This window comes from Pleurodeles waltl, chromosome 1_2 (assembly GCF_031143425.1).
Source record: "Pleurodeles waltl isolate 20211129_DDA chromosome 1_2, aPleWal1.hap1.20221129, whole genome shotgun sequence".
Taxonomy (NCBI): Eukaryota; Metazoa; Chordata; class Amphibia; order Caudata; family Salamandridae; genus Pleurodeles; species Pleurodeles waltl.
This window is the reverse complement of record NC_090437.1, coordinates 596807814-596819361: the sequence shown is the minus strand read 5'-3', so window position 1 is coordinate 596819361 and position 11548 is coordinate 596807814. Positions and strand designations below refer to the sequence as shown.

Genomic DNA, 11548 nt, shown 5'->3' with positions numbered 1-11548 from the left:
ACAGGTGGACCGGTTGGTGGAAGTCTGACTGGAGGCCCACGTGGATCCTTGGGGCCCGATAACGCACAAGAATGAATTGATAAAGTGCCAAATGCATGCAGCAAAGCCTCGCTGAAAGCTTCTACTGGCTGCAGTATCACTGAAAGACCTGTAAAAATCAAGATTCGTCTGGAACAGAGTTGGAATTCACTCCGATGGGAATTGTCAGCAAGACCGGCAAGGGGGAATTTCGCTCGGAGGTTAGTCAAAATGGCCAAGGATAAGCTCCGGATCTGCGTCTTGAAGGAACAGAAAAAAAAGTACTCAGTTCAAATGGGTGGCTCGTATGTGCAAGATGCCACATGCTGGTGCTTAGGAGAACTGCTCCAAAGATAGGATCCAGTCTGACACCTGGAGACTATCACAAGGAGAAGAATCTGTAGTTAGAACTATCCATCAGAAGTGCCTTTACCTGTTGGTAGTCCTTATGTATCAAGAATGGCGTTCCTGCTTCTTCATTTGACAAGTGCACTGGTGGGAACAAAACTACACCAGTTTCAAGATCTAAGACAGAATATTCACCGTGGAACACATTGCTTGAACAGCACATTACAGGATACTTGTGCTACAAATAACAGATGGAAACCAGTTGACAAACAGTACAGTCATAAGCTTCCATAGAAGATCTTTTTCGTGTGTTTTAGAGCATATAACCACCAATGAATGATAAAACTGCAGGAAATGTCTGTGTTGGTAAACAGAAAAACAGATTTTTCAAAACCTTTTATTGCATCATATTTGGTACCTTATGTTTGACAACAAAAAGGATATTACAATTGTAACTGCAGAAATAAGAAGTGGGTCTGTTGAAAAAAAATCTTGAGCCCCTTAATGTTACAAAGTCGTGGGGTCTTGACTGAAACAACTAAGCCAGAAATATATCCTTAGAAACAGGGCTTCAAGTATTACAAACCTGTGACACTGTGGAAAAATCCAGAGGTATCTTAACTGCAGTACAGTTTTCTGCATAATGTGAACAAGGCCTGCTGAGGTTTTTTTTTTAACTGCTAGTCTCTTGATCAGTCAAAAAAGGGTAGCCAGGAAATATGCTCTTGGTAATTCCACACCGTGAAACAGTATTTTATCTGTCTACTTTCACAATAAAGTGAAAAACATGCTCTCAGATAAGTTGATGCCAGTCCATAGTGCATGATTTCTTTTCGTTCTTGCAATACAGTTTTGACAAGTTTGGCGAAGCAACACTGAGATTCAAATCAAAGAACAGCAGTGCTGGTTTATTTCAAGTTTCAAACTGGTTCCTCCCGGTGAAAACTGCTGTGCAAGAACACCAAACTCATCGTGTCCAGTGAATTTTCAAGGATGCAACAGTAAGTTTGTTCAACAGCCTACGTTATAAACAACTCTGGTTTTGGGTCTATGGTGTATGCTCCAACCTTTATGTCAAGCATCTGTGAACGATCTCTCTGCCCATTGATTCACATTGGGAAATTCCTATGGTCAGTCATACGCCGTATCAATATCAGCCAGATGCTACAGCCCAATAACTTTGTGCTCAGTGAAATAATCCAGTGCCAAACAGCATTATGCTGTCTGAGATAGCAGTAATCTCAAAAGACAAGTTGAAAGTAATATTTCTGCCACACACCTGCTCCATAAGCCCAAACATCCTCCAGCTTTCATATAAATTAGTTTAAAAACATGGATAAGTACTTATAGGTTAACGATTTTTTTATTTATTTTAGCAGCTTCATTTTTTTAAGAACCTGAACCACCCATATCCTGTAATAGGTTAGCTATTTTATATATATATATTTTGTCAGCAGGATAAAAAAGTAAAACACTATTCAAAGGCAACAATTCTTTTACTCCTTTCATTCTCCGCAAAGATACAAGAGCAACACAGCAGGTGCGTGACAAAAATATTGTATATCTGATATGGTCCAATGTCTTTGCATCCACAGATTGAGTTTGTTCACATTTCGTTGGCCAGTTCCTCTGGTTCTGCAGAACTATCTCCATTAACTGTGATATTCATGTCCTCTTCATATCCAGGTGGCATAAAAGCCAAGGCATACGGGTAAAGCTTGTGACACTGCACTCTGTATGCTTCAGGAACTTCTTTACAATCTCCAAGGCTACCATCACGCAAGGCTTCCAATACTTCTGTACACGTCTAAGTATATACATTAGGAAAGAGATAAAAAGGAAAATTAGAATTCCAGTTTTTTCAAAATCATTTTATTTTAACAGGAAAAATTACAAGTACCCCTCATGTCAAGATTAAACGGCAACTGTTTAAATTTCCTCTGAAGGATGAATATAAAACTGAAAACAAGAATGCTACAGAGATAATTGTCAAGTAAATATTGTATTTGTTTTTCTAACAGCCAAAGTCTAGCCTATATTAAGATTAAAGACTGGATTAAAAGAACAAAAAATAGTGGTTACCAATGTATTGATGAGCGCTACCTTCCAACACATTCATCATCTCCAGAAAATGTTCAGCAATTCAACCTTCTATGCTAGGTGTTAATCAAGGCGGTCTCTTGTGGTGCAGATCTACTAGGGATCTGTGCAGTACTTGGTGTAGCAGAGCCATAAACACATTACTAGAATTGTGATATTACTGTACCCACTTCCACAGAGGCCAAGACAAAAAGACAGAAACACCAAACTCAGGAAAAACAGAAAAAAAAGAAATAACCTGCTTAGAAGAGGGAGATGGGAGGACTATTTGGAATCTGCAGGAAGATCTAGTATCCAGCAAAAAAAAGTTACAAGCAAGAAACTTATTCCTCTAATGGAAAGTTCCTACTGCACACTTCTTATCTATATAGACTTTCATGGGGACCGAGGAGAGAGCCAGTACCCATGACAGGTGCCGGTGGCGCTAGCAATTTCTTTTTCTACTAAATATTGGAGCAGGGGCGCTCAGCACCCCTCTCCTGACATCTCCCCGAGTCTGTACGGGGCCCGGGGATCCTATCCCCCAGGTACCCATCAGGTGCACTAAGCAGGCACTCCTTTTGGGGCCGTGGGGGCCCTTGGCACTGGATGCTCTGGGAGCCGGCATTGCTCCAGGCTGGTGGGAGCAGTTGTTTATCATTGCTTCTGCCGAGCTACAGCAATTAAAGATTCCCTGCCCACAAGTGCGCATGCAGGGAAGTAAATGTCTGCTCCACCCGGCAGCAGCATTCTTGCAGCTCCTGCCGGGTCGGAGCAGGTGGGCTTCCAAGGACCTAACTCTCCCCTGTTAAATAGAAACCCTTGGGGGATGGGGTACCCGCAGCCTCAGAGAAACATTGGTTTCGAATTTTAAACTGTTGGTCCCAGGAGATGGAGTCCGTGGGTCCGAAATTATCTCAGGGCAGGGGTGTGGGAGGGAGAGGAGCCAGGCACGCAGACAGCCCCAAATAAATAAATGTATTGACCCCTGTGCCTTATCCCACTCTGGGGTCATATTAATATAAAAAAGTAAATAGCAGGTGTCATGGTCACCGCCACAATTTTTGGTTGATACTGAGAGCATGAGCTCTTCCTTGTTAGACTTGCTTTCAATAATGAGCTTGTAGCACGCCCACAGATTACCATTTGAGCGTCACTCTACTTAGATGCCTCCCAATTGGCAAGCACTGGTGAAGCATCACTTCTGTTGCGCATGAAGCAGCACAGATAATTTCACTTAATTAGTGACCATCCACTATTCGTGCGGTGATTGAGTGAATAGTTCTTTACACCCCACCTAGCCTCCTTGCAATGCACTCGTTTGGTTATTTATTTAAGAGAGTCAGTAGCAATTCTGTTGGGCCTAAGAGATCTACACACACATCTAAAATATGTGATCACCAAAAATATTTTGGTTCCGTCTTTTAACAGCATTGTTAAAATTTCGCATAGTTCTGCTCATAGCACTAAATGGTATATTTTACTTGTCTATTTACAAAAAGCAGCGTACCAGTGCCAAAAACAAGTATGTGTAACTGCATTTTTATTTAAATTTATTGGCGCTGGACCAAAAATTGTATTATTTTCCTAATTTAATTTCCATCCTCCTAAGAATCACTGTGTGCCTATGTCTATTATGTTCCGAGGCTTTTTTTTTTTGGGTAACAGTAGTGTATGATGCCTCCACCCTTTAAGATGAGGAAAATGCAATGTTGCTATGAAAATTATCGTCTGCCCTACATACTGCAGTCTCTCTAAAGACGTATGAAGGACTAAAATGAAGGAATACAACACTCCCATTTCTGCCCGGGGCTGCAATAAAATGTACAAAAAAGGAACTGTAGGAAAGCAATTTTGCAGCAAGTAGAACCGAACGTGAGCAACTAACATGAACAGAGCACTGCTCCTCCCTCATTTCACTCATTGCCTCTCTCTCTCTCTCTCTCTCTCTCCTCAGGGCGAGGTTAGATTCTACTCTGGCACCATTTCGATAACCTAGACCAGTGGTTCCCAACCTGTGGTCCAGGGACCCCTAAGGTTCTGCGAAGCCTCCTCTGGCGGTCCCATGACTGCTTAGAAAATTTAATAATATGACAGATTAATAAAGTGTATATAAAGTTGCTAAATTTACAACTGAAACTTTTAATACATGATGTAAATGTCAAGGAATTTTAAATTAGAGGCTAAAATTTAAATTAGTATCCTCAAATTGATTCAGAGTAGTGCAGGTGCATCAAACAGAATATACTATGGAGGATGTGTGGCTGCAATTGAATTTAGAAAAACTCCAACCTTCCTATTAATTAATAATAATAATAATAATATGCAAATAAAATAAAATTGTTTATCATTTGTGTGTGTGTTTGATGGAATGCTTATTTCTGTATTTTTGTTTATTGTTTTGCGGTTCAAATCATCAATAATGAATAGGCCTGGGTCCCCGGCTTCAAGTAATGACTTAAAGGGGGTCCCTGGATTCCAATACTGATTCAGTGGGCGTCCCCCGGTTCTAGTAAGGATAAAGGTGGGGATCCACAGAAGTCAAAAGGTTGGGAACCACTGCCCTAGGCGAAAAAGTTATTTACCTTCGGTAACCAATTATCTGGTAAAGACTGTCTAGTTGCAGATTCCTTACCTTAGAATTGCATGGCGTCAGCTTCGAATCTGGAATTTTTCTGCTGAGCAGTACCCTGCACGCGCCGTCAGGTGGCGTCATTCGGATCAGCGTCCGTTGTTGGAGTCGTCTGTGACATCACGGTCTTCAATATAAGCACCACCCCGGCACGTGTACGTCAGTTCTTTTTCACAACTTCCTATGCCAGAAGCGCAGAGTCATGGAAGAACTAACTTTTAGCTCTGTTTTTCTGATTATCTGAACAAAAAGTCATGCCCTGGAGAAAGGGTACAAATCTGAATAACCCAGAGCGTGGAGACCTGGGTGGGTGTAAGGAATGTGCAGCTAGATAGAGTCTCTACCAGATAATTTGTTACGGAAGGTAAGTACTTGTTCATCTGATAGAGACTTCTAACTGCAGATTCCTAACCTTAGAATAGATACCCAAGCTATAACTATTGGTGGTGGGTTGCCAAGATATACTTCACACAAGGAAGTCGAGCAAAATGCCCCTTTCTTCTAACCTGGCTATTTAGGCAGTAGTGTCTTGCAAACGTGTGCAAGGAAGCACACGTTGCCACCTGGCAGATATCCAGCATCTGTATGCCTCAAGCTAACGCCGTGGAAGCAGCCTTCCCTCTAGTAGAGTGAGCTCTCAAGCCCTTAGGAGGCTGCTTCTTAGCCAAAGCGTAGAAAAGTTTAATACAGAGAACAACCCTGGGCGAAATGGTACGTTTCTGGACTGCCCGTCCCTTCTTTGCACCAACGTAACACAGAGTTGGTCGTCCATCCGGAAGTCTTTTGTGCGCTCAAGGTAGAACGATAATGCTCTTATTGGGTCCAGCCAATGGAGACGCTCCTCTTCTTTAGAGGGATGCAGTGGAGCAAAGCAGGTGGGTAGGGTAAAACTTTGACCCAGACAGAAAGGGGTCATCACCTTGGGGAGGGAAGAGGCACAAGTTCTGAGGACTACGTGATCAGGATATATCGTGAGATACGGCGGTTTCGATGATAAAGCCTGCATCTCACTCACTCTCCTGGAAGATGTGATCGCCACTAAGAAAGTTGTTTGATAGTGAGCAGCAAGAGAGGACAGTTATGTAAAGGCCCAAAAGCAGCACACATTAGAAAAGTGAGCACTAGAATAAGGTCCCATTGGAGCAGAACAAAAGGCTTAAGTGGGAACATATGTACAAGCCCTTTTAAGAAGCTCTGTAAAATAGGAGACTGAAAGACTGTTGATCAGGCAAACGAAGAAAAGCTGATATGGCAGAATGATAGCCCTTAAGAGTCTCTAAGGAGGAACCCTGGGCCATATGTACGAACACATTTTCCCATAGACACAGAATGGGTAAAACCCTTTGCTACATTTGGCCCCCTGTTTGGCGAGTGACAGAATGAACAGAAGGATATTAGAAAGAAGAAGAAAGAGGATCAATAGATCTCTCTGTACAATATGAAACAAAACGTTTCCAATGGCAGGCGTAAATCGACTTAGAAGAGGGACGCCTGGCTGCCAGAATAACATCACAGACATCATGAGGGAGGTCATAACCCATCAACTGTCGCCGCTTAATCTCCATGCATGAAGCCGCAGAGTTGACAGGTTCAAGCGGAGAACCTTCCCCTGCTGCTGCGACAGAAGATGCTCCCGAAGAGGCAACCGGATTGGAAGACTGATGCTCATTTTGAGAAGCTCTGGATACCAGACTCTTCGTGCCCAATCCGGAGCCACTAGGGTTACTTGGGCCTGGTCGTTCTTGATTTTCTTGAGAACTCTGGGCAGAAGTGGTATGGGCGGAAAGGCATACAAGAGGCCTGAGCGTCACTCACAACGAAAAGCGTCGCCTAGCGATAGCCACCTTGGAAACTCCAGCGCACAATACTGCTGACATTGTGCGTTTTCTTCGGAGGCAAACAGATCTAACCAAGGCTCTCCCCACTGCTGAAAGAGTCTTGCGTCACCTCCGAATGGGGACACCATTCATGATCCGCTAACATTCGTTGGCTGAGTTCGTCCACCCTGGCGTTCAGAGAACCTGCCAGGTGTTGGACCACCAGGGTTATGCGCTGATGTTCCAGTGATGACCAGAGATGTAGAGCCTCTTGACCCCACACCGTCCTCCTTGTTGCAGTACCACACTGCAGTAGTGTTGTCAGTGAAAACCTGCACTACCTTCCCTTTCACAACAGGAAGAAATACCTTTAATGCTAGCTGGATCGCCTGAAGCTCCAACAAGTTGATATGGAGCCCAGATTCCACTGGATGCCAGAGACCCCCTGATCTCCACCTCTCCCAGATGGGCACCCCATTCTAGAAGTGACGCATCTGTCACTACTGTGAGATCTGGTTGGGGAAGGGGGAGGAGTCTGTCTTTAACCCAATCGCTGTTCACTAACCACCACTGCAGATCCCTTTAAGTTCCCTCTGAGATCTTAACCATGTCGGTAAAATTTCCCTGATGCTGTGCCCATTGGAATTTCAAGTTCCATTGCAGAGCCCTCATATGCCATCTGGTATGTTTGACTAATAGGCTGCAGGAAGCCATGAGCCCCAACAAGCTCAGAGTCTGTCTCATCGAAATCAAGGATAGAGGCGAAACATTGTTATCATAACCTGGATATCCTGGACTCGCTGCTCAGGAGCATAGGCCCAATACTGCACTGTGTCCAGAACGGCCCCAATGAAAGTGAGCTTTTGACAGGGAGTCAGGTGCGACTTTGGCACGTTTATGGTGAACCCCAGCGAGTGCAAGAGGTTCGCCGTCTGGAGGTGGGTGACGAGAGCCTGGGGCGTCAGAGCCTTTAACAGCCAATCGTCTAGGTAGGGGAAGACTGAAATCCCTAACTTGCACAGATGAGCTGCCACCACCGCCATCTCTTTCGTGAACACCCAAAGGGCACTGGTGAGACCGAAAGGGAGCACGGTAAACAAAGTGCTTGTGGTCCACCTTGAACCGCAAGTAACGCCTGTGGGCAGGCAAGATAGGGATGTTAAAATATGCATCCTGCAAGTCCAATGCTACCATCCAGTCTTCTTGGTCGAGGGCAGACAAGACCTGAACAAGAGTGAGCATCTTGAATTTCTCCTATTTGAGGAAGAGCTTGACGTCCCTTAAATCCAGAATAGGGCAAAGGTTCTTTTTGAGAATCAAAAAGTAGTAGGAATAACAACCACTGCCTACTTCTGACATTGGGACCCTTTCTATGGCTTCCTTGGCAAAGAGCTGTAACTTCCTCACGGAGAAAAAACAAATGATGTCCCATCAGCTGTTCTTTTACCGGAGGGAAAGACTGGAAGGGGAGGGAATATCTCGCCTGTATGATCTGCAATCCCCATTTGTCCGATGAGATGGATTGTCAGTGAGGGAGATAAAACTGAAGCTGGAGAGACATGGTCTTTCAGAGCCACACTAGGCAGGCTCGGGCTAGACCCCCTTGGTCTGATGGTACCACAACCTCATCCTTGCACGGGATGCTGGGAAACCGGAGGGCGGAGGCTAACTTGTGGCTGGCGTGGTACCGCACCCCTTCCGAGGCCTTGAAAGAGACGAAAGAGACTGCTGATTGTAGGAAAGTACCATCTTGCCTGGCATGTTACCCCCATATTTCACTGTATATATGTTGTTTTAATTGTATGTGTCACTGGGACCCTGCCAGCCAGGGCCCCAGTGCTCATAAGTGTACCCTGTATGTGTTCCCTGTGTGATGACTAACTGTCTCACTGAGGCTCTGCTAACCAGAACCTCAGTGGTTATGCTCTCTTTGCTTTCCAAATTGTCACTAACAGGCTAGTGACCAATTTCACCAATTCATATTGACATACTGGAACACCCTTATAATTCCCTAGTGTATGGTACTGAGGTACCCAGGGTATTGGGGTTCCAGGAGATCCCTATGGGCTGCAGCATTTCTTTTGCCACCCATAGGGAGCTCTGACAATTCTTACACAGGCCTGCCACTGCAGCCTGAGTGAAATAACGTCCACGTTATTTCACAGCCATTTACCACTGCACTTAAGTAACTTATAAGTCACCTATATGTCTAACCTTTACCTGGTAAAGGTTGGGTGCTAAGTTACTTAGTGTGCACTGTTGAACATTGTTCAGGGCAAATTCCCCGGACTTTGTGAGTGCCGGACACCATTACACGCGTGCACTACACATAGGTCACTACCTATGTATAGCGTCACAAGGGCAACTCCCAACATGGCCATGTAACATGTCTAAGATCATGGAATTGTCATCCCAATGCCATTCTGGCATTGGGGAGACAATTCCATGATCCCCGAGTCTCTAGCACAGACCCGGGTACTGCCAAACTACCTTTCCCGAGGTTTCACTGCAGCTGCTGCCAACCCCTCAGACAGCTTTCTGGCCTCCTGGGGTCCAGCCAGGCTTGGCCCAGGAAGGCAGAACAAAGGACTTCCTCAGAGAGAGGGTGTTACACCCTCTCCCTTTGGAAAAAGGTGTTAGGGCTGGGGAAGAGTAGCCTCCCCCAGCCTCTGGAAATGCTTTGATGGGCACAGATGGTGCCCATCTCTGCATAAGCCAGTCTACACCAGTTCAGGGATCCCCCAGCCCTGCTCTGGTGCGAAACTGGACAAAGGAAGGGGGAGTGACCACTCTCCTGACCTGCACCTCCCCTGGGAGGTGCCCAGAGCTCCTCCAGTGTGCTCCAGACCTCTGCCATCTTGGAAACCGAAGTGCTGCTGGCACACTGGACTGCTCTGAGTGGCCAGTGCCAGCAGGTGACGTCAGAGACTCCTTCTGATAGGCTCTTACCTGTGTTGCTAGCCTATCCTCCTTCCTAAGTAGCCAAACATCCTTTTCTGGCTATTTAGGGTCTCTGCTTTGGGGAATTCTTTAGATAACGAATGCAAGAGCTCATCAGAGTTCCTCTGCATCTCTCTCTTCACCTTCTGCCAAGGAATCGACTGCTGACTGCTCAGAACGCCTGCAAAACCGCAACAAAGTAGCAAAGACGACTACTGCAACCTTGTATCGCTGATCCTGCCGCCTTCTCGACTGTTTTCCTGATGGTGCATGATGTGGGGGTAGTCTGCCTCCTCTCTGCACTAGAAGCTCTGAAGAAATCTCCCGTGGGTCGACGGAATCTTCCCCCTGCAACAGCAGGCACCAAAAGACTGCATCACCGGTCCTCTGGGTCCCCTCTCAGCACGACGAGCGTGGTCCCTGGAACTCAGCAACTCTGTCCAAGTGACTCCCACAGTCCAGTGACGCTTCAGTCCAAGTTTGGTGGAGGTAAGTCCTTGCCTCCTCATGCTAGACTGCATTGCTGGGTACCGCGTGATTTGCAGCTGCTCTGGCTCCTGTGCACTCTTCCAGGATTTCCTTTGTGCACAGCCAAGCCTGGGTCTCCGACACTCTAACCTGCAGTGCACGACCTCCTGAGTTGGCCTCTGGAGTCGTGGGACCTTCATTTGTGACTTCGGGTGAGCTCCGGTTCACTCTTCTTCGTAGTGCCTGTTCCGGCACTTCTGCGGGTGCTGCCTGCTTCTGAGAGGGCTCCTTGTCTTGCTGGGCGCCCCCTCTGTCTCCTCACGCAATTGGCGACATTCTGGTCCCTCCTGGGCCACAGCAGCATCCAAAAACCCTAACCGCGACCCTTGCAGCTAGCAAGGCTTGTTTACGGTCTTTCTGTGTGGGAACACCTCTGCAAGCTTCTTCACGACGTGGGACATCCATCCTCCAAAGGGGAAGTTCCTAGTCCTCTTCGTTCTTGCAGAATCCACAGCTTCTACCATCCGGTGGCAGCTTCTTTGCACCCTCAGCTGGCATTTCCTGGGCATCTGTCCAATCTCGACTTTGTCGCGACTCTTGGACTTGGTCCCCTTGTTCCACAGGTACTCTCGTCCGGAAATCCATTGTTGTTGCATTGCTGGTGTTGGTCTTCCTTGTAGAACTCCCCTATCACGACTTCTGTGCTCTCTGGGGTGCACAGGTGCACTTTACACCTACTTTTCAGGGTCTTGGGGTGGGCTATTTTTCTAACCCTCACTGTTTTCTCACAGTCCCAGCGACCCTCTACAAGCTCACATAGGTTTGCGGTCCATTCGTGGTTCGCATTCCACTTTTGGAGTATATGGTTTGTGTTGCCCCTACACCTATGTGCTCTCATTGCAATCTATTGTGACTGTACATTGCTTGCATTACTTCCTTTTGTTATTACTGCATATTTTTGGTATTGTGTACATATATCTTGTGTATATTTGCTATCCTCATACTGAGGGCACTCACTGATATACTTTTGGCATATTGTCATAAAAATAAAGTACCTTTATTTTTAGTATATCTGTGTATTGTGTTTTCTGATATTGTGCATATGACACCAGTGGTATAGTGGGAGCTTTGCATGTCTCCTAGTTCAGCCTAAGCTGCTCTGCTAAGCTACCTTTTCTATCAGACACCTCTTCTACACTAATAAGGGATACCTGGACCTGGTGCAGAGTGTAAGTACCCCTTAGTA

General features: G+C 45.8%; 1 protein-coding gene across 1 annotated transcript in view; it reads right to left on the bottom strand.

Annotated features, from left to right (window-relative positions):
- Window positions 1-747: 747 nt before the first annotated feature.
- Window positions 748-11548, bottom strand: part of NAA15 (N-alpha-acetyltransferase 15, NatA auxiliary subunit) — a 761793-nt gene continuing 750992 nt past the window's right edge. Inside the window, exon 20 of the mRNA XM_069242270.1 lies at window positions 748-2173. Within this exon, the coding sequence (XP_069098371.1) occupies window positions 1973-2173 (201 nt within the window). The 3' untranslated portion in view covers window positions 748-1972. The remainder of the gene's footprint in view (window positions 2174-11548) is intronic.